Source organism: Hyla sarda, chromosome 6 (assembly GCF_029499605.1).
Source record: "Hyla sarda isolate aHylSar1 chromosome 6, aHylSar1.hap1, whole genome shotgun sequence".
Taxonomy (NCBI): Eukaryota; Metazoa; Chordata; class Amphibia; order Anura; family Hylidae; genus Hyla; species Hyla sarda.
Window position 1 is genome coordinate 60,350,076 of NC_079194.1, and position 24,650 is coordinate 60,374,725.

Consider the following 24,650-nt stretch of genomic DNA (forward strand, 5'->3'; position numbering starts at 1 on the left):
ATTCGACACTGTCAGCAGACTTCCTCAACTGTGGCCTCCAGTCGTGTACAATATACATAGCGTTGCAGCCACTAGTAGTTCTTAAGTGGCCCGAAGTGAGCTTCAAATTCATGAGTCTCCTTGGCTACCTCTCGGGCCACACTTCTGGGTATTACTACCTGCCACCTTTCCTCTATATTGGCAGGCTCCTGCAACTTGCAGTACAAAACAGCTCCGTGAACTTCCAGTCTGTCCCATTGATGTAGAATGGACTTCATCTTGGCATCAAGGTCAGTCCTTTCTTCTCTGTCGGGTTTTCTTCGCTGGGACACCCAACCTTTCATCTGCCACAGTCCGACATCTTCATCCTGTATTCGGCCCGTTCTTCATTGGTTCTCCCTAATGCTTTGGGTAGAACACGGGCCTCCCCACTTGTCTGTGCCGTTACTGCTGGAGGTGTGAACCTGTGGAAGTCTGGAGTTTCACCCTCTTCTTTTTGGTCATCCAGATCTCCTACTGGAGTTTCAAAAGTAACCCTCGCCAGACCATCATTAGTGTTCTCTGTAGCGGAGCGGTAGCGGATCGAGAAGTCATACTTGGCAAAGCGACTGCCCAACATTGCTCCAGCTTGGCAGTATCCAGATGGGCCAGGGGGTTGTTATCGGTCCCTACAAAGATCTAAGCCCCTGTCAGACAGCCCACAAATTTTTCTGTCATGGCCCACAACAGGGCAAGGAGCTCTAGCCGGAAGGAACTATAGTTGTGAGGGTTTCGCTCTGTATCCCACAAGGACCAACTGGCATAAGCAATAGCTCTTTTGCCTCCTTCTTGTACTTGCGACAGAACCGCCCCGAGTCCATAGAGGCTGCCATCAGTAGATAAGAGGAATGGTTGGTTGAAGTCGGCATAAGCGAAGATGGGGGCCAATGCCAGGGCTTCTTTAAGGGCCTGGAAGGCCTCTTCCTGCTTCTGTCCCCAGGGGACACTTTGACCCTTGGGCCTCATACCCTCTGCCTCACATCGAGGAGATCAACCATTGGAAATCTTTTTTGTGGGGTGGCTTGCTTCCAATAGCCTGGTCCCCATTTAGTGAACATGATCTGGTCCAAATCTTGTAGAATATTCATGCCCATTATCACTGGTACATCCTTTTTGAACGTCTCGGGGACCAACAGAATGTCTTTTCTCCCCACTTCCTGTCCACACAGCTGTACATTCATTCACACTACTCCCGTTACCGGGATCTGCTGCTGTAACCCAGACCAATGTCTCTCGCACTGGTTTGGCCAGTGCTTGGAAGTAACGATTCAAGTATGACTTGGGCATGGTTGTCCTGTGACCCGGTATCTGCTAAGTAGACTGGGATGCCTATAAATTCCACTCATATGGTGGGGCACCCAGTGATCAGGTGTTTGGAACTGTGTTGAGTGTCTTGGCTCTTGGCAGAGTTCCCCACTACTGCTGGGGCCGGTAGTTTAACACTGGTTCTGGGTGTCTAGATAGATCACTCCGACACTCTCTGGCGAAGTGTCCTTCTACGCACCGCCAGCACTGTGTCTCTGGATGGTAGTCTCTCTGCCTGCGAGCGGGAGGCACCCTTAGAACTCAACTGGCTGGCCTTGGTGGGAGATATTGAGGAACTTGGTGTGACGGTGAACTCAGGCAAGGATGCTCTGGTGTAAGAACCAGGACAGTCTGATAGGGCGGTTGTTGGGCCAGATAGGCAGCCCCAGGGGGATAGCTCGACTACATCCGCCTTCCATTTATGTCAATTTTTCATGCATAGCACTCAGGGAGCTCTGCAGGTGTCTTGTACCGCTTTAACTAGGACCTCTTCTTTCCTCACAAACTCAAAGGGTGTGGTGGTCTGGGTCCTTATCACTCCAGAGGCATAACTTTCTTCTTTACTGCGAGCAACAAAGCCTCCGCCAATATTTGTCAAAAGTAGGGTCCACCCTAACTCGTTCCCACAGGGGCTGTCTCAGGGGAGAGCTGAAGAGTCCCAGAATAAACTGTTCCCGCAATATTCGGTCTGCACATCGCATGCCAGATGCTCCGTCTGCCTCCTTTTTCTGTACCTCTGCGAATACTTCCTGCAGGGCTGTCGCATATTGTGAGAAACCCTTCCTTTTCTTGCTGGACCAGGTAGAAGAATTTCGCCCGGAGGTGGCCCACACTGGCTGTTTCACCGTATATTTCTTCCAGAAATCGTGCAATCTCTTGCAAAGTCCTGTGCGTGGCTTCTGATTGTAGAGAAAACATACTTTCGGGCCTCACCCTCTAGGGCAGCCAAAGCAATTTCTACTTGTAGCTCTGGGTTTACAATTTAAATTCTAGCAGTGCTCTATAACCTTGTCACCCAGTGTGACAGAGACATGTTCTGGCCATCACAGTTGGGCAGCAAGTTAAACAGCATGTCCATAGGGAGGGCCCTTGCAGGGGTTCCACCATTGCCTGAGGTACTCCCATTAGCATCATGCACATTGCCTATAGCCGCCTCCATTTCTGTAACCGTACCCTGCTCACAATGCCACTTGTAGCAGTCAGAGGAGTAGGAGACCGCAGTGCAGGATTCAAGTACGGTACAGCAGTCAATGAGGCTGAATCGGAAACTGGCTTTATTAAACAACAGAATCTAATAGCCGGGAAATTAGATTAACAGTAATAACAGTTCACATGGGTTTACAGGGAAAGTTTACTGAACCGTATACTTAAGATGGCGTTCCTGCCAGCGCACACAAAGAAATACAGGCTACTCTCCTCTTATATGGTCCTGTCTGATTCCCGCTAACCGGGACACGTTGTTACAACGTTCTATCTAAACAAACCTGCTCTATGCCCTGCCACAGGTTAGCTCCGGTGCACACTCGCTGTTCTATAGGTCACAGAGCAGCTGCTTGTCTCAGTCTCTCATGTGAAGATAGTTGCAGTGAGATCTCTGAATCTGTCACTTGCTGTCTGCAACTGGTAGTCTATAATGCACTGGTCTGTAATTGGTTTCTTTGCATGTTGCTTATCTTGTTCTGTCCCTTGGAGGTAACTGCAGTCTGGTCTCTTGATCTTTAATCTTGCTTAGCTTTTCCTCTCTCTCTGGGTGCTTGCAGGCATGGTCAAGTACACAATAATCCAACTCTGTCTGGGGTTGTCTGTCCTCTGCCCCAATCCAGCTGCCAAGTCTCTGAATTGCAAGATGTCTCTCTCTTCAGGAACACTTAGCAGCCCTCTCCTCAGCTCACACACAGCTGGGTACAGCACATGCACACTGACTCTCTGCCGGGAACTTCCAGCCCCCTCCTCCTCCTCAGAAAAAAACTTTTTATATTTTTTTAAAGCAACAGCTACATCCTGTGACTTCATTCTCACTGTCACGATGCCGGCTGGCAGGTAGTGGATCCTCTGTGCCAGAGAGGGATTGGCAAGAACCGCGCTAGTGGACCGGTTCTAAGTCACTACTGGTTTTCACCAGAGCCCGCCGCAAAGCGGGATGGTCTTGCTGCGGCGGTAGTGACCAGGTCGTATCCACTAGCAACGGGTCACCTCTCTGACTGCTGATGATAGGCGAGGTACAAGGGAGTAGACAGAAGCAAGGTCGGACGTAGCAGAAGGTCGGGGGCAGGCGGCAAGGTTCGTAGTCAGGGTGGATAGCAGAAGTTCTGGTACACAGGCTTTAGACACACAAAACGCTTTCACTAGGCACAAGGGCAACAAGATCCGGCAAGGGAGTGCATGGGAGGAGGTTAGATATAGTCAGGGACCAGGTGGAAGCCAATTAAGCAAATTGGGCCAGGCACCAATCATTGGTGCGCTGGCCCTTTAAGTCTCAGGGAGCTGGCGCGCGCGCGCGCCCTAGAGAGCGGAGCCGCGCGCGCCAGCACATGACAGCAGGGGACGGGAACGGGTAAGTGACCTGGGACGCGACTCGCGAGCGGGCGCGTCCCGCTGTGCGAATCGCGTCCCCAACGGCCATGACAGTGCAGCGCTCCCGGTCAGCGGGACTGACCGGGGAGCTGCAGGGAGAAAGACGCCGTGAGCGCTCCGGGGAGGAGCGGGGACCCGGAGCGCTAGGCGTAACAGTACCCCCCCCCTTAGGTCTCCCCTTTTTTTTGTCCGGTGACTGCCTCCCCTGGGATGAGGACACCGGGAAGGAATGAATGGTTTCCTCAATGGCAGGCAGTACAGCAGGAGTAGGAATGGGGAGGGAGGGCAGAGGGTGAAGCTTGGCACGGGGCAGGGAGACACAAGGACGGGAGCCATGAGGGGACACAGAGGCTTGCCTGAAGGGACTGGGAGGGGGGGAGAGGCATTTTCTGTGGCAGGCAGAGTCCCTAACGACTTTAGGGGGACCGGATACAGGAGGAACCACAGGGTCACGGCAGGGAGTACTGGGAACTCGTTTAAGGCAGTCCTTGGAACAAGAGGGACCCCAACTCTTGATCCCCCCAGTGGACCAGTCCAGGGTTGGGGAATGGTGTAGAAGCCAGGGTAGTCCAAGGAGAACTTCGGAAGTGCAATTGGGAAGGACAAAAAATTCAATTTTCTCGTGATGAGGTCCGATGCACATTAGGAGGGGCTCCGTGCGGTAACGCACGGTGCAATCCAACCTGGCTCCGTTGACCGCGGAAATGTGGAGTGGCTTGACAAGACGGGTCACCGGAATGCGGAATTTATTCACCAAGGACTCCCGAATAAAATTCCCAGAAGCACCAGAGTCCAGGCAGGCCACGGCTGAGAGGGAAGAGCTGGCTGAAGTAGAAATCCGTACAGGCACCGTGAGACGTGGAGAAGCCGACTTAGCATCCAAAGACGCCACACCCACGAGAGCTGGGTGCGAGCGTGCGTTTCCCAGACGTGGAGGACGGATAGGGCAATCCACCAAAAAATGTTCGGTACTGGCACAGTACAGACAAAGATTCTCTTCCTTACGGCGATTCCTCTCTTCCAGGGTCAGGCGAGACCGATCCACTTGCATGGCTTCCTCGGCGGGAGGCCTAGGCGCAGATTGCAGTGGAGACTGTGGGAGAGGTGTCCAGAGATCTAAGTCTTTTTCCTGGCGGAGCTCTTGATGTCTCTCAGAAAAACGCATGTCAATGCGAGTGGCTAGATGAATGAGTTCATGTAGATTAGCAGGAGTTTCTCGTGCGGCCAGAACATCTTTAATGTTGCTGGATAGGCCTTTTTTAAAGGTCGCGCAGAGGGCCTCATTATTCCAGGAAAGTTCAGAAGCAAGAGTACGGAATTGTATGGCGTACTCGCCAACGGAAGAATTACCCTGGACCAGGTTCAGCAGGGCAGTCTCAGCAGAAGAGGCTCGGGCAGGTTCCTCAAAGACACTTCGAATTTCCGAGAAGAAGGAGTGTACAGAGGCAGTGACGGGATCATTGCGGTCCCAGAGCGGTGTGGCCCATGAGAGAGCTTTTCCAGACAGAAGGCTGACTACGAAAGCCACCTTAGACCTTTCAGTAGGAAACTGGTCCGACATCATCTCCATGTGCAGGGAACATTGCGAAAGAAAGCCACGGCAAAACTTAGAGTCCCCATTAAATTTGTCCGGCAAGGACAGGCGGAGGCTAGGAGTGGCCACTCGCTGCGGAAGGGGTGCAGGAGCTGGCGGAGGAGATGATTGCTGCTGCAGTTGCGACTGAAGTTGGTGCACAATGGTGGACATTTCCGACAGCTGGTGGGTTAGATGGGCGATCTGTCGGGATTGCTGGGCGACCACCGTGGTGAGATCAGAGATGGAATGCAGGGGAACCTCAGCGGGATCCATGGCCGGATCTACTGTCACGATGCCGGCTGGCAGGTAGTGGATCCTCTGTGCCAGAGAGGGATTGGCAAGAACCGCGCTAGTGGACCGGTTCTAAGTCACTACTGGTTTTCACCAGAGCCCGCCGCAAAGCGGGATGGTCTTGCTGCGGCGGTAGTGACCAGGTCGTATCCACTAGCAACGGGTCACCTCTCTGACTGCTGATGATAGGCGAGGTACAAGGGAGTAGACAGAAGCAAGGTCGGACGTAGCAGAAGGTCGGGGGCAGGCGGCAAGGTTCGTAGTCAGGGTGGATAGCAGAAGTTCTGGTACACAGGCTTTAGACACACAAAACGCTTTCACTAGGCACAAGGGCAACAAGATCCGGCAAGGGAGTGCATGGGAGGAGGTTAGATATAGTCAGGGACCAGGTGGAAGCCAATTAAGCAAATTGGGCCAGACACCAATCATTGGTGCGCTGGCCCTTTAAGTCTCAGGGAGCTGGCGCGCGCGCGCGCCCTAGAGAGCGGAGCCGCGCGCGCCAGCACATGACAGCAGGGGACGGGAACGGGTAAGTGACCTGGGACGCGACTCGCGAGCGGGCGCGTCCCGCTGTGCGAATCGCGTCCCCAACGGCCATGACAGTGCAGCGCTCCCGGTCAGCGGGACTGACCGGGGAGCTGCAGGGAGAAAGACGCCGTGAGCGCTCCGGGGAGGAGCGGGGACCCGGAGCGCTAGGCGTAACACTCACTAACAACAACAGGGACATATTGATGCATGACAGTCTGTAGACTTTCTCACTAGAAGTACAGTGTAATGTAATTCTAAGGGCTGACCCCTACATTTGCACCATACAGAATATTGCACAAAACATTGCTACAGCCTTGAAAATGTCCCATATTATTGTGCAGTTATGCTGCAGGTCAAGGTTTTTCCTCCTATAGCAATTTGCAAAGGCTTTGTGAAAACCGTTGCAGAAAAATAATAATTCTTCTCGCTTTTTGACTCACTGTTTACCGACGCTTTGTTTTGATTATGTGTCATCCCTTCCTGATTATAAAGTGCCTCAAAATATCTCTATATAAATAAAGGTGATTGTTATTATTCTTTCCCGTCTGCTATAGGACCTTAGCTGGGGTCCACTGACTAACAGAGAAGAGGGCATGACTTTTTAAGTTAGTTGCAGAACACAGAGTACATTAACTACAGTAGCAAAGGCGCCATGCATCAACTTGATTAAAAAAATGTCGTCTATATAACCCCTGCTGAATAGCTCTGTGTGGATAGATCTATGGGAATAAATCTATGTGAAGCCTCTATACACCAATCATCCATAAAACACAGGAGAAAACTTAACACTTTCTCTGTGCTAAAAACATTAGATGGCTCTGCAAGATAAATGTTAGGAAGGATCATTCTTATATATAGTATTTTAACAATTATTGGATCAACCCTTGCATTATAAAAGAAAATACATTTCTATGAATTACTTATAGATGATTAAACACAACAAAGCCTTCAAATTTCCTGGTTTACCCTATAATGTTAATGAATGGCAACAACATTCCTGGACCATTATATGAACATACGTGATCTATCCTGAAGTACACCAACTCATGCTAATGAGACAGAAGGCTCCACATGGCCGGTGGCTCAGCCGAGCGTTATACACCAGCAATCAACCGCACACATAAAAAATGTGACTTATGACTCCAGTGATGTTTAATTATTGAATGGAGAACACGGCAGGGAGGGGAGAGTGGAAGTCAGGCTAGATGTGGAGCTCAAACCAGAAGACAGCTGGAATATACATCTTAGGAAGTCACTGCTTCAAGTAATTAATCTCTAAGAATAGACCAGAACTACAATATATACAATGCTACAATCATCATAATGTCTTCTTGTATGGTTTTTGCTTAAATCATTTTAGATACACAAATAACTATATTAGTATATAAATAAATGGCTTGTACTATTCTGAATATATATATATATATATATATATATATATATATATATATACATACAGTGGTCCCTCAAGTAACAATATTAATTGGTTCCAAGACAAACATTGTATGTTGGAACCATTGTATGTTGAGACCTTAACTCTATAGAAAAACTGAGGACTAAACAAAAATAAGTAGGGAACTAATATAGATAAAGCAAGTCCTTATATATAAAAGTAAGAGAGCTGCTGGAAGCTGTAAATCACTGTCTATGTAGAGGACAGGAGCTTCTTTAGGGTCCTGTACAGTACACACAGTGTCCTAAAAAAATAAAAAGGAGCCGCCCTTACTTAGGTTAGGAGATTCCAGATGTGTGAACCAAAATATGGGACACATAAAATGAGGACTTGGTTCCAGAGCACTTCTCCTCAGATGGATGAATGGTAAAGGCAGAAGAATTTCTGGGCAGGAGCTGGCAGGTACTCGGTGGCAGACCCTCGGTGTACTCCCCGCTGTACGGTGTCTCAATGTCTACAACCTTACTTAGGTTAGGAGCAGCTAACCCTGGCACAGGTTAAGAGTAGTACAGAACATGTAATACCTCCCTATACTGTAGGGGGAGCTACCAGACAGGGATTCAGTTCATACGCACCAGTAATACAGTGGTGTTACGAGTGAATGCCCATTCTAAATGGTCAGTTCTTCCAGTCATTGACACGTTTCACAGATCTGGACTGTCTGTAGCATTGTATGTTGATTATGGTTTTAAGTTACAATGGTCCAGAAAAGACCATTGTGTGTTGAAACTATTGTATGTTGAGGCCATTGTATGTGTGATCAAAAGTTTGGGCACCCCAGGTAAAAAAATTGTATTAATGTGCATAAAGAAGCCAAGGAAAGATAGAAAAATCTCCAAAAGGCATCAAATTACAGATTAGACATTCTTATAATATGTCAACAAAAGTTAGATTTTATTTCCATCATTTACACTTTCAAAATCATAGAAAACAAAAAAATCGCGTCTGCAAAAGTTTGGGCACCCTGCAGAGTTAAAGGGGTATTCCAGGCAAAACCTTTTTTTATATATCAAATGGCTCCGGAAATTTAAACAGATTTGTGAATTACTTCGATTAAAAAAATCTTAATCCTTCCAATAGTTATTAGCTTCTGAAGTTGAGTTGCTGTTTTCTGTCTAACTGCTTTCTGATGACTCACGTCCCAGGAGCTGTGCAGCTCTTATGGGGATATTTTCCCATCATGCACAGCTCCCGGGACGTGACATCATCATTGAGCAGTTAGACAGAAAACTTCAGAAGCTTATAACTATTGGAAGGATTAAGATTTTTAATAAGAGTAATTTACAAATCTGTTTCACTTTCCGGAGCCAGTTGATATACAAAAAAAAGTTTTTGCCTGGAATACCCGTTTAATATCTTGTCCTGCCCCCTTTGGCAAGTATCACAGCTTGTAAACGCTTTTTGTAGCCAGGAGTCTTTCAATTCTTGTTTGAGGTATCTTTGCCCATTCTTCCTTACAAAAGTCTTCCAGTTCTTTGAGATTTCTGGGCTGTCTGTCATGTACTGCTCTTTTAAGGTCTATCCATAGATTTTCAATTATGTTGAGGTCAGGAGATTGTGAAGGCCATGGCAAAACCTTCAGTTTAAGCCTCTTGATGTAATCCCCCGTGGATTTCGAGGTGTGTTTGGGATCATTATCCATTTGTAGAAGCCATCCTCTCTTTAACTTCAGCTTTTTCACAGATGGCATCAACTTAGCATCAAAAATTTGCTGAAATTTTATTGAATCCATTTTTCCTTCTACTCGTGAGATGTTCCCTGTGCCACTGGCTGCAATACAACCCCAAAGCCTGATTGATCCACCCCCATGCTTAACAGTTGGACAGAGGTCCATTTCATTAAACTCTGTTCCTCTTCTTCTCCAAACGTACCTTTGCTTATTCCGGCCAAAAAGTTCAAATTTAACCTCATCGGTCCACAGAACTTGTTTCCATAATCCATCAGGCTTGTCTATATGTTCATTTGCAAAGTTCAAATGCTGATTTTTGTGGTGAGGACGTAGAAAAGGTTTTCTTCTGATGACTCTTCCATGAAGATCATATTTATACAAGTATCTCTTTATAGTGGAATAGTATACCACATCTCCAGTATTTGCCAGATCTTTCTGGAGGGATTGTGCAGTCAAACGTGGGTTTTTAATTGTTTTTCTAACAATCCTGCGAGCTGTTTTGTCTGATATTTTTCTTGGTCTTCCAGATCTTTCTTTGACTTCCACTGTTCCTGATGACTGCCATTTCTAAATTACATTCCGAACAGAGGATGTTGACATCTGAAAAAGTTTTGCTATCTTCTTATAGCCTTCTCCAGCTTTGTGAGCGTCAACTATTTTCAGTTTCAGATTTCTAGACAACCGTTTAGAAGAACCCATGGTGCTGATTGTTGGTGCAAGGTCAGGTGAGTCTGGGCATTTAAAACCTTTGAGATTGACATCACCTGGACTTCCCAGATGATTGAGAACAATCCATGACACTGGCAGGCCTCAGCTTTGCAAAGGGGGCAGTGCATGCTATAAATTCTGCAGGGTGCCCAAATTTTTACATACACACCAACAAAAGAAAGCCAGTAGTGTAAAAAGTTTATTTTTATTTAACACATATGCCAATTACAGACATTTAACCCCTTAACGACGGAGGACGTAAATGTACATCCTGGTGATGTGGTACTTAACGCACCAGGACGTACATTTACACCCTAAGCATAACCGAAGGCATTGGAGCGATGCCGGCATCATGCGCGGCAGGTCCCGGCTGCTGATCGCAGCCAGGGACCCGCCGGTAATGGCGGACACCCGCGATCCCGCGGATGTCCGCCATTAACCCCTCAGATGCCGTGATCAATACAGATCACGGCATCTGCAGCATCACGGTCACTTAACAGGATGATCGGATCGCCCGCTGCGCTGCCGCGGCGATCCAATCATCCTGCATGGCAGACGGAGAACCCCTCACCTGGCTCCGCTGCCTTCCGGGAGTCTTCTGCTCTGATCTGCCTTCCCGCAGACCAGAGCAGAAGATGACCGATAATGCTGATCAATGCTGTGTCCTATACATAGCACTGAACAGCATTAGCAATCGAATGGTTGCTATAAATAGTCCCCTATGGGGACTATAAGAGTGTAAAAATAAAGGTAAAAAAAGTAAAAAAAAGAGTAAAAAAAATTTGAAAAAAAACCCTCCCCCAATAAAAAGTAAATTGTCCCATTTTCCCTATTTTACCCCCAAAAAGTGTAAAAAAATTATTTTATATACATATTTGGTATCGCTGCGTGTGTAAATATCCGAACTATTAAAATAAAATGTAAATGATCCCGTACGGTGAACGGCGTGAACGTAAAAAAAAAAAAAAAAAAGTCCAAAATAGCTGCTTTTTTATAACATTTTATTCCAAAAAAAATTAATAAAAAATGTAATAAAAGTTTTGTATAAGCAAATATGGTATTAATCAAAAGTACAGATCACGGCGCAAAAAATTAGCCCTCATACCACCGCTTATACGGAAAAATGAAAAAGTTATAGGTCTTCAAAATAGGGGGATTTTAAGCCTACTAATTTGGTTAAAAAGTTTGCGATTTTTTTTAAGCGCAACAGTAATAGAAAAGTGTATAATCATGGGTATCATTTTAATCGTATTGACCCAGAGAATAAAAAAACACATGTCATTTTTACCATAAATTGTACGGCGTGAAAACAAAATCTTCCAAAATTTGCAAAATTGCGGTTTTCTTTTTAATTTCCCCACACAAATAGTATTTTTTTGGTTGCGCCATACATTTTATGGTAAAGTGAGTGATGGCATGACAACGGACAACTGGTCGCGCAGAAAACAAGCCCTCATACTAGTCTGTGGATGAAAATGTAAAAGAGTTATGATTTTTTGAAGGGGAGGAGGAAAAAAACGAAAATGTTAAAATAAAATTGTATGTATTGCCTAAGCCAGTGGTGGCTTTTCCTCAGGGTTGGAGAACTTTTTCCTTCTCCCCCTTAGTGTATGTTGGTGATATGCCCAAACCTTTGCAGACACTTTTTTTTTGTTTTCTGTTATCTTGAAAGTGTAAATGATGGAAATAAAATCTAACTTTTGTTGACATAGTATAAGAATGTCTAATCTGTGATTTGATGCCTTTTGGAGATTTTTCCATCTTTCCTTGGCTTCTTTATGCACATTAATACTAATTTTTACCTGGGGTGCCCAAACTTTTGATCGCCACTGTATATATATATATATATATATATATATATATATATATATATATCTTGTAAAGATTTTAAAGAACTTATGTGGGTCCTAGTTCTGGTTCACCCCTGTAATATCTTTCTTCTCAGAATACATCATTTACCATAACTGGCATATGGGAGTAGCATTGCAAATATTGCATACTGAGGCTTAGTTCTTTCTGTGATTACCTAGTCTATTAGTGGTATATGTCCGCAAACTTTCAAAAGGTATGCCAACATATACCATGGTGTACTGACAGCAGGCTCATTGGGGGACATTTACTAAGCGATGTGTGCCTGTAAACTTGTGTAACTGAGGTGTCATTTGCATCATGTAACCAGCAGCCTTTTACAGTATGTGAAGGGGCATTTCTTCCTTATATACCTTCATATAGCACAGCAGACCATGCTTTTAAGTCCCACTAAATAACAATATACAAGTGGGAAATGGCCTGACCATAATCACAGTGAATAATTCCAAGGGTGATTAAACTGAATTGGGCTGCTGTCAGTAAACCGTGGTATATGTCAGCATACCGTTTTACAAGGATGTCAATGTATACCACCAATGGACCGGAAAAATGTAGTATGAGCCAAGCCTAACACTGAATGAACATATATATAACTATGATGTATCTATTGGACAGTCGTCCCCAACCTTGTAGCCACATGTGACTTAAACTCCCCTCATGTGTTACTCACTATAGGAGTCCTGAGTTATTTTCTTATGTACTGACTTCATTGTATCACCCCAAACCAACCCACATAAGCAGGAATGTACAGTAAAATACAAAATAATAGCAGAGTGGCACCTGAAAAAACATGTATAATGCGCCATAATGTGAAAACTACAAAGCAAAGTCTATACCAAAAAAAGAAAAAGGAGTCACTCAAGAAATAAAAAATATATACAGTGGGGTAAAAAAGTATTTAGTCAGCCACCAACTGTGCAAGTTCTCCCACTTAAAAAGATGAGAGAGGCCTGTAATTTTCACCATAGCTATACCTCAACTATGAGAGACATATTGAGAAAAAAAATCCATCAAATCACATTGTCTGATTTTTAAAGAATTTATTTGCAAATTATGGTAGAAAATATGTATTTGGTCACCTACAAACAAGCAAGATTTCTGGCTCTCACAGACCTGCAACTTCTTCTTTAAGAGTCTCCTCTGTCCTCCACTCATTACCTGTATAAATGGCTCCTGTTTGAACTTGTTATCAGTATAAAAGACATCTGTCCACAACCTCAAACAGTCACACTCCAAACTCCACTATGTTCTCATTATGTCTCTCATAGTTGAGGTATACCTATGATGAAAATCCCCTATCTCGACCTCTTATCCCGTCCTCATATCTCGTCCTCATATCCTGACCTCCTATCCCGACCTCCTACCCCGACCTCCTATCCCGACCTCCTACCCCGACCTCCTATCCCGACCTCCTACCCCGACCTCCTATCCCGTCCTCCTATCCCGTCCTTCTATCCCGTCCTCATATCCCGTCCTCCTATCCCGTCCTCATATCTTGACCTCATATCTCGACCTCCTATCTCGACCTCCTATCTCGACCTCCCCTCCCGTCCTCATATCCCGACCTGTAATATGTGTACCAGGTATTGAAATATCTCCAGCTGTACGGAAGTTATGTGAGAACATACATTTCCCATTGATTTGCATGGGACTTTAAGCAAAAACACCGACCCTCACAAATGGGGGTAGTTAAGAGTTAAATTAACTATCCTATATTTTAAGTGGACATATAACTAACATGTGACCAAGTATTATCGAAATATCTCCAGCCGTTTGGAAGTTATGCAGTAACATATATTTCCCATAGACTTGTATAGGACTTTAAACATAAACCCCGCCCCTGGCAAATGGGGGTGAGTAAGGGTTAAATCACCTATCCTATGTTTGTTGTTGACATATAAGTAACATGTGTGCCAAGTTTCATGTTAATGGCCCTCATTTACTTAGAAAATCGGGTTGTAAGTCTATGTTGCTTTCTTACCCGACTGCTTTTTTCCCTGGTATTTATTATTATGTCGCATCCTGTTTGTCGCATGTGGGTTTTGTTGGTTTTGGTTTCCAACTCCCCTGAGTTGTCGGGAAAAAATCCACAACAATTCAACAAATTCGGGTTGGAAACCTTTATAAATACGTGGTAAAGCTGTCGGGTTACACCCCTTTTTCGGTTTGGGAGAATCCACATCGGGTCCGTCGGGAAAAAATGTTGCATCGTGTCGCAGACTGGCGCACGATGTCTGCGACATGTCGCAGACAAAGATGCGACAAAAAAACCCGACAAAACAAGTCGGGTTTAGAATAGTAAATGAGGGCCAATATCTTTAGCCGTTTGGACGTGATGCTGGAACATACACACACATACACACAATGGCCCTCATTTACTATTGAAAACCCGACATGTTTTGGCAGGTTGTCGCATTGCGCCAGAAATTCTGTCTGCGCCAGAATCTGCGCCAGAAATTCTGTCTGTGCCAGAATGTGCTCCAGAATTTGCGCCAGAATTGAACAAAACCCAGACTTACTCTCCATTTTGCTAAGAAAACCCGAAAAAGGGTAGTGGCCGCCGGGGAAAGGGGGCGTGGTCTCTGAAAAGGGGCGTGTTCCATATATTTTCACAAAAACCCAACATATTTACTAAGGTTTCCACATAAAATGTGGTGGTTTTGAGCTGAGGAAAACCAGACAGATCAGAGCGTGTGTAAAAAAAAGGAAAGTGTAGGGAAAGTGGAAAATGTAGGGAAACATTAGTAAATACCGTGGAAAATAAATTGTAGGGAATTAAAGCCCACAAAGAAACCTACACAACACTCTTAGTAAATGAGGGCCATTGAGTTTTATATATATATATATTATAGATTTAAACCCATATATGTTTACATTTCAGTTCATCAGAGACTGCCAAACAGCACTTCTTACCCCTGTGGCCTCCGGGGTACATACCGGTTTTGTTTGCACAGTTTTGTCCATTAGCTATAATAAAAACCGTAAGTCCTATTTTCTCTGTGCCAGCATTTACTATATATATATATATATATATATATATATATATATATATATACCGTATTTTTCACCCTATAGGATGCACCGGCGTATAAGACGCACCCAATTTATAGGTGCAAAATCTAAAAAAATAAAGATTTTGAACCCAGTAGTGGTCTTCAACCTGCGGACCTCCAGATGTTGCAAAACTACAACTCCCAGCATGCCCGGACAGCCGTTGGCTTGCTGGGCATGCTGGGAGTTGTAGTTTTGCAACATCTGGAGGTCCGCAGGCGTTGCCTCTGAGCGCCACCATACACCAGTGCCAAATGCCGGGACCCGGCTACCCGATACCGGACACCGAGATGTGACAGTCGTTACCTTGCGGTGAGTGCACCTACGTTTTCTATTGTTATTCTAATTTACAAATCTGTTTAACTTTCTGGCACCAGTTGATTTATAAAAAAAAAAAAAAAAAAAAAAGTTTTCCACCTGAGTACCCCTTTAAATGAAAAATTTCTGATTACTTGCAGCCACCACTAGAGGGAGCCTATCGTCTTTGAAATGTTACAAGCTCCCCTAGTGGCAGCAGAAAGAATTTTACTGTATAACTCTATGGCTGGGATTTTCTCTTCTCCAAGATGGTGGTCATACACCTTCTATAGCTGTCAGTTGAATGCAGTTTTTTTTTTTCTGACAGCTATTCCTTCTGACCTCCATATACACATGCATGCTCCTTATCACCGAACATACATGTGTTTTCAATGAAAAGAGGAGATTAATCCACCGTTAGGCACATTTGGCTGTGGCTAATCTCCAGGAAGAAGGATGGCGTGTTAGGATTCAGCCGGGATTAACCATAATATCATTGGTGCTCTTGAGTGGTTGTAGGTTTACACCTATAATCCCTGAAGGTTTAGGGTAAGGGTGGTTTAGGATAGTGAAGAGGCTTATGGTACTTCTGTATGTATACCATTGTAGTCTTAAAAGACGTATTCTCATTTAAAAAAATGTGTCCCCTATCCACAGCATAGGGGATAGTTACGGATCAGTAAGGATAGCTTGGCAATGTCCAGAAACCCCATACAGAATGAATGACGTGCTCTCTTTGAATTTTTTTTCTGCATTCTCTGGATCAACAGGGGTCTCAGTGTTTGGACCCCTCCCAATCTGCTAGTACAATACAGCACAGGATTGTCTAATCTTCCATTCTCTCCCATACTCTTATGGAAGCATTCCTATTGGCAAGAAAACAACATGGCGCCCTTTTGTCTTATCTGCAACCAATACTTATTGCAGTCTACAGTCTATTACTGTAATACAGGCTAAAGTAGTTTCCCAACCAGGGTGCCTCCAGCTGTTGCAAAACTACAACTCCCAGTATGCCCGGACAGCCAAAGTCTGTCCGGGCATGCCGGGAGTTGTAGTTTTGCAACAGCTGGAGGCACCCTGGTTGGGAAACACTTAGCTAAAGAATAGTATAGATAGGTTATACCTTGTCATAAATATAAAAGCTCGAAAGTAGATTATTGTATATTACCTAAATTATACCAATACATAGGAATATAACCATAAGGGTACATGTGCGGTAAGGGAAAGCCATGTATCCCCATTCACCTGCAGGTCAGTTAAAGCCAAAAGTATTCTCGTATAAAGCAAAAGAAGGTGTCGGATGTCTACTCCGCCATAGTCATCGAATCAATGTTAATGCAACACTTTTATAAAACTGGAATCTCAGACTTTAACCGCAATGAGAGTCGAAAAATCCATCAACACTTCCGCTAACTCAACAGTTATTTCTACGGTTATTGATGGTAGCGCTGCGTCATTCAGCTTGTCGTAATAACTCTGCCGCCTATACAATTCCATCTATGAAATAGTAAAATCAGAATTTCATTTCGGGACCTTATTATGAGACTCATTGGGGGATATTTATCAAAGTTGTCTATGTCCCGCATCAATATAGACCAAACTACAGAGGGTTAGGCCGGTCTATTGTGCGCCTCATTTATCAAAAGGCGCACGGCTCTTGATAAATTCTGCGCACGGACTTCGGGATCTATGCTTTAGACTGTATTTAAACCTGCTCCAGCATGGTCTGACATTTCGGCGTACTTTCAGCCGATGCGACTTGTCGCTGAAAAGTCGCTTTTGATAAATTCAGCACCAATGCATTTTCCAATGCATTTCCATCTAAAATAGACTAGAATGCATCAGGTTCTAAAAATCCTCTAGAGCAAAAGTCGCAAAAAAAGTCGCACATATTTAGACTGCGACTTTCTGGGCCACAAATTTAGACAGGAAAAACCAGTCTAAATCCTTTGATAAATATCCCCCATAGTATCATAGTAAATTTCATTTTAAACACTGTCCCTTTATGTACTAATCATGGCGGATAAGCCCATCAGCGCCGTACACCATACTATTTATGGCGGTATTGGCATTAAACACCCTATAGACAACTACCGTGGATTGCGCTCAAAGGGTGAACACGTTATTAATATTAGACGTTCCTTGACAATCATATAAGACATCTGGAGAATTTCCAGTCAGCACAGAGCCCAGATGAGAAATGAGCGCTGCCCGTGTAACTGCGCCGCACACAGCCGCTCGCTTCGTACATCACAATCTGTTTTTCTCCCCATCCACATTACACAATCTGCCATTTTTCATAGGCACAAGTATCTGTGTGTTAGAACGACTCGGCTCAGCATCATTTCACTCAATTGATCCTCCAATTTGTAGTGGGAAGACTATTGGGCTCCTGTGAGGAGAAAATCAAGACTGGGGAGAGGTGCTAAAGAGACGGCATAGAGCGAGCTGGAGGGAGGCCGGAAGAGGATGTGGAATGCATTGTATCGATTCAGGCATAATGTACAGAGGAGCAGATAATTCAGGATAGAAATTGTCTGACAGAAAGCCAACACATTCTAATACAATTGTACACACTTAAGTATACAGAGGCGGCACATGATATGAAGCATCTTCCTACCTACCTCTCTTTTCCTCACTTTATCTATGTTCTATCTATCTATCTATCTAATCTATCTTATCTATCTAATCTATTTTATCTATCTAATCTATCTAATCTTCTGTCTCTTTTTATTTTTTATTATATCTATTTCTCTCTTAATATCGCATCTATCTATCTATCTATCTATCTATCCTTGATAATGACGGTGGGATACTGTCGAAACATTGCACCTTTTGACATGTGTCAATAAAGTACTGCTGGTGTTTTGCCTATACCTGGGTGTGTGACTTGATTTTTTACAACTGGATCTCTATATACAGTCTGAGACTGGGACTGTGTTCTTTGCCTGCACCCCGACTTTCTACTATCCTAAAGCTTGGTTGGGCTGCCTATACACTGCTGTTTGTATCTATCTATCTATCTATCTATCTGATCTTGTATCCATCAATTTTTTTTAATCACTAACATATCTATTTCTCTCTCTGTCTGTATCCTACCTATCATCTATCTATCGATATGAGAGCGATCAGGAGCAAAAGATATATATATATATATATATATATATATATATTTATATGTATATATGTAGTTCCAGAAATAATAGGGCGGCACGCCAGCGATCCAAAGTACAAAAAGTAAATTTTATTCACCCAATTGTGAGTTATTGGGTGAATAAAATGTACTTTTTGTACTTTGGATCACTGGAGTGCTGCTCTATTATTTCTGGAACTGCATTAATTTGGGACATTTTGGTCAAGTCCAACATAGGACTGAGCACCTGCCTGGATCCCGGGATCTGAATCCCACACAGTGCCACTCATCACTTGGATTATATATATATATATATGAAATAGAAAGATATCTGAGATAGAAAGATAGATAGATATCTATGAGATAGATAGGATACAGACAGAGAGAGAAATGCATATGATAGGGATTAAAAAAGTAAGAGAGATAAAAGATCCAGATAGATAGATAGATAGATGGATAGATATGACATAGAGACATGGAGTGAGAGAGATGTAGGTATATAGGTTCTTTGGTTTATCTGTCTATAACAATGTATTGATACTATGCTCCCTTGTTGCGTCTGATTACAACAGATTAGTTATTTTCTTCTCTCTTGTGTATCTTGTGCTCACTGCAGCCCCTTGTTGTCTGGTATATTATCAATGAATGGGATGAATTATTTATCTGTCTACATACACTTCCTGTAATAGAGATGATAATTATTACTCCTCGCCCTAGATTCCTATTAGATATTGCTAGCAATCTGAACAATTCTTTATCTATATCTGTATAATTCCAAGAACATATGTTCTACTGACATTTACAAGTACCATAAGGCTGATCAATATGCATTCACAGATCTCATTCTCAACCATTGTAGCAGAGCGGATTTGACAATGCAGCAGAGCTGAATTTGTCATTTGCCACAAAATTCTGCCATATCATCACCTGCTGCATCAATGAATTATCCTGGTGCGCCCAACATTACTATTGTTATAGCAAAAATACCACACTTAGTGAGTCCAGATGACCATTGTATGTAGCCTTATTTTATTTATACGCTTACATATTAGCATGCGCTTATCCAGGTCAGGCTCACAGATTCATTGAGGAATTTGTGCAACAATTGTTTTCTTACAGCAAGTTTTATCACTTTCTGGAATCTGTATAAAGCACTAAATAAACATAAAGGTAGATAGATATGAGATAGATAAATAGATATAAGATAGATAGATACAAGATAGATAGATATAAGATAGATAGATATATATGAGATAGATAGATAGATAGATAGATATGAGATAGATAGATAGATAGATAGATATGAGATAGATAGATACATATAAGATAGATAGATAGATATGAGATAGATAGATATGAGATAGATATGAGATAGATAGATACATATAAGATAGAGATAGATATGAGATAGATAGATATGAGATAGATAGATATGAAATAGATATGAGATAGATAGATAGATATGAGATAGATAGATAGATATGAGATAGATAGGTAGATAGATATCATGCTTTATACAGATTTCAGAAAGGGATACAATCTGCTATCTATCTATCTATCTATCTATCTATCTATCTCATATCTATATATTTTCCCATATCTATCTATTAAATTATCTATCTCATATCTATGTATCCATCTACCTACCTACCTATCTATCTATTTCTCTATATATCATAGCCAAAAGTCAAAAGCCGAAATAGTCTTGTAATGTCCACAAAAGCAGTCTAGAATTATAAAAATGTGTCTTAATATTTTGGTATTTAAAAAAACAGACTCAAAACATTCTCCATATTTTTATGTTTGCTACATTAGAATAAACACCCATGAAATGAATCCATAGTCCCCCAATCAATATATCTGTCTCCATGGCCTTTGTGTCTATCTGTCTGTCTGGCTTCTTACACCCCAGAACACTTTGTCATGCAGTCTTCCACATGGAGAGATACAATGTTACACTGTCTTCCCCTTTAAGCTCAGTCTTTATAGTGAAATGACATCTCATGCTAGTCTCAGGAGTATCCAGCTGATGCCTGACTCCCCATGTACCTGTAGATGAATGTGCATTTATTCCTTCTTACCTCAATCTTTTCTATTCGGTCCTTCAGGGTCCTGACTGCTTCTTCCAGCTCTTGGACTGCTTGGGGGGAGTCAAGAGGTAGGTCCCCCATTGCTCCTTCCTTGTGCCCCCATCCATCAGCTCCCATTCCCTTCTCCAGCCCATTCTCACAACGACTTAGCTTCCCTGTCAGCTCTCTGATCGCCTCCTGATCAGTCAGGATCTGCTTTTTCTGCTGCAGCACTGTCTGCCTCAGCTGTTCTGCTGTGTTCTGTAAGGATAGCACCTCTTCTCCTGCAGGCTGTGGGGAATCTCTCTGCACATCTGAGGGACACTCCATGGCCAGAGGTGTGCAGATCAGTCTGCTGAAGCTTGGGCCACCCTGGGACTTGGATCCTGAGAGCTCAAGAAATGCATCCTTAGATCCATACAGTGTCTTAACACCATGGAGAGCTCCTAGGCTCTTCTCTGCTGGAGCTGCAGGAGCAGACTCATTTTCAGCACCAAGGACAGGTCCCTTGGCTGCTGGGTGGACACTGGCTATAATGCATATGATGGCACCAAGGAATGCAAGCATTCCTGCCACCAGTAATACAGCCAGAAACTTCAGGGTGACAGCTAAAGTGGGACCCCTTTGCAGAGAAAATAAAGACCAACAACACCCCCCCTTGAGTTAATAGAGCTGCCTGGGCAAGAGAAGAAGCCCCCTTTCTCCTGGCTGCAAGAGAGCAGGTCTAAGCAGATGGATGAAGAGCAAGTCCTACTCTTTCTAGTGCACAGTCCTTGCTTGGTCTCTGACTTAGGAAAGGGAGGGGAAGTGTGGACGTCATTTCTTTTTTCCCTCCTCCTCCTCCTCTTCGCCTTTTTTTTTTTTTTTTTTTTATTCCCCTAGTGAGTTAGCACTGCTCCATTTAACTCTTCCCTGTCCATCGGTTTACCCATTGACTACAAAGACTGGAAATGTTCCCCTGACGTGTGGAATAATTCCGGGCCACAAAGGCTGCAGATGTCCCTGATGTGCGGAATCATTCCAGCCTTTCATTTCTATGATAAAAGATGTGCAGAAAAAAAAAAAAATTAATAAAAAAAAATAAATGTAGCCTTGTAGTAATACATAGAATATTAATGAATGCACATTCATAAAAAAAAATACTCCCTATTGAAAATGCATGCAGCCAGAATACGTAATGTAGTGTTTCCCAACTGTGATGCCTCCAGCTGTTGCAAACCTACAACTCTCAGCATGCCCGGACAGCCTTCGGCTGTCCGGGCATGTTGAGAGTTGTAGGTTGGCAATAACTGGAGGTATCCTTGGTTGGGAAGCACTAATACAATAGCACCTTCGGCTGTCCGGGCATGCTGAGAGTTGTAGTTTTGCAACAGCTGGAGGCACCACGGTTAAGAAACTGATGCAATAGCACCTTTTGATATGTAGCCTAGTAGTAATACATAATATATTAATGCATGTACATTGATAAAAAAAAAAAAAATACTCCACATTGAAAATGCATGCATCAAGATTACTTAATGTGTTGTTTCCCAATTTAGGTGCTTCCAGCTGTTGCAAAATTACAAAGAGTTGTAATTTTGCAACAGCTGGAGGCACCCTGATTGGGAAACACTAATGCAATATCACCTCTGGCTGTCTGGGCATGCTGAGAGTTGTAGTTTTGCAACAGCTGGAGGTCCCTCGGTTGAGAAACACTGATGAAATAGCAGAAGTAAATTACTTCTATTAAAAAAAATCTTAATCCTTCCAGTACTTATCAGAAGTTGTATGCTCCACAGTAAGTTCTTTTCTTTTTTTTTATTTCCTTTCTGTCTGACCACAGTGCTCTCTGCTGACACCTCTGTCCATATCAGGAACTGTCCAGAGCAGGAGAGGTTTGCTATGGGGACTTGCTTCTACTCTGGACAGTTCCTAAAATGGACAGAGGTGTCAGCAGAGAGCACTGGGGTCAGACAGAAAGGAAATTAAAAAAGAAAACAACTTCATGTGGATCATACAACAGCTGATAAGTACTGGAAGGATTAAGATTTTTAAATAGAAGTAATTTACAAATCTGTTTAACTTTCTGGCACCAGTTGATTTAGAAAAAAATGTTTTCCAGTGGAGTACCCCTTTAAGGACACAGCCCCCTCCAATGGATGTTTAGGGGAACCTTTATTTACAACGTATTTCACACAATAATTTTGCGTCAAAGGAAGAGTAGATATTGTACAATACTATAGTATCAACATAGGGATGAAGGTGTTTTTGCTTAACTGTTTTAATATAGCTGCTTGCTACCAGTGAATAGAAATATATTTTTATTCATATTCAGAAATTGAAAACCAATCGAGACCTTAGATTTATTTTACACTTTATGTTTGCAGAAACCTGATTTACATGCAAGGGATGTGGATTGTTGACAGGTGTCCCTGCAGAATCCACATTAAAATAGTACATCAACTCTAATACGTGTGAATGGTGCCTTAAACTTCACCAAGAGGGTCTAGACAATCCTCTGTGGGCCAAACATCTTGGACTTCAAGTTCCTATGTTTTATCTACACTGATACATGGTACAAAACTATCAGGAAAACAAACCTAAAATATAACTTTTATTTTGAATTCATTAAAACTCTATAGGACTAAGATAACTCCCTTTAATGACATCACAACATTCAACTAGATTTCAATTCGAAAGGCACAACAACAGTTTATGCAAGACATATAAATAAATGAAATAGCACTGGTATTGTATACTAAATGGGAAAATACATGCTCAGAGATAACAATAATTAGGATTAGGGGATCATGATGAATATTGACCCTGCAATGGATAGTACTTACACTGAGCCTAGTCTGTGTGGTCACCCTGAATAGAGTAGCCCCATGTAGGAATCTAGACCTACCTAGTCGCCCCTATCTCTTAGCAGGTGCACCACCAGGTGCATTTTACACCTTAGGCACTAGCTGTGGCCAACGCAGGGTAAATATTGAGTCACCAGGGGTCAACTCCAACTGACATCTACATAGAGCTGTACATCATCCTACCATCCCATATGCCATCTGGATTTTATCTAATATTGTGCCCCCTGAGGAGGCTTACTTTTTGAAATGTGCTGGGAGCCTGCTGAAGCTTGGGGCACCCTTGGACTTGGATCCTGAGAGCTCAAGAAATGCATCCTTAGATCCATACAGTGTCTTAACACCATGGAGAGCTCCTAGGCTCTTCTTCTGGTGCTGCTGGACTCATTTTCAGCACCAAGGACAGGTCCTTTGGCTGCTGGGTGGACACTGGCTATAATGCATATGATGGCACCAAGGAATACAAGCATTCCTGCCACCAGTAATACAGCCAGACACTTCAGGGTGACAGCTGAAGTGAGCCTTTGCAGAGAAAATAAGAGCTGCCTTAGGGTCCTAGCCATAGCCAAAATAGGATAAATACAGCTTTGCCAAGAGTGGACCCCAACACAAGTCATCAGCCTGACATCTGCATGTAGCTATACGTCATTATATCAGTCCATATGCCATCTGGATTTCATCTATTATTGTGTCCCCTGAGGATGCTTACTTTTCTGAAGTGCACTAGGACATTGGATATTGCAATTTCCTATCAGCTATCATTTTTTGAACTTATTGGCCACAGCTAGATTATAGGAGTGACTAGGGAGGGCTAGGTCCCTGCATGGGTCACCCTATTCAGGGTGATCACTAGTGTTGAGCGGCATAGGCCATATTCGAATTCGCGAATATTCGCGAATATATGGACGAATATTCGTCATATATTCGCGAATATTCGCATATTCGTTATATCCACGTTTTATTTTCGCATACGCGAAAATTCGCGTATGCGAAAATTTACAGGTGTGAAAATAAGCATAAGGTAAAATTCGCATATACGAAAATTCGCATATGCTAATTTTCGCATATGCGAATTTTCGCGCGCCAGTCTCACACAGTAGTATTAGAGCCTTCTTTACACCACACAAGCTGGAAGCAGAGAGGGGTGATCACTGTGATGTGTACTGTGAAAAAAAAAAAAAAAAACGAATATTCGTAATTACGAATATATAGCGCTATATTCGCGAAATTCGCGAATTCGCGAATATGCGATATTCGCGAATAATA

At 43.3% G+C, this 24,650-nt stretch overlaps 1 protein-coding gene across 1 annotated transcript in view; it reads right to left on the reverse strand.

Moving 5' to 3' along the window:
* Positions 1-21,312, reverse strand: part of NPTXR (neuronal pentraxin receptor) — a 52,697-nt gene extending 31,385 nt beyond the window's left edge. Inside the window, exon 1 of the mRNA XM_056523887.1 lies at positions 20,554-21,312. Coding sequence (XP_056379862.1) covers positions 20,554-21,108 — 555 coding nt within the window. The 5' untranslated portion in view covers positions 21,109-21,312. The remainder of the gene's footprint in view (positions 1-20,553) is intronic.
* Positions 21,313-24,650: the final 3,338 nt, after the last annotated feature.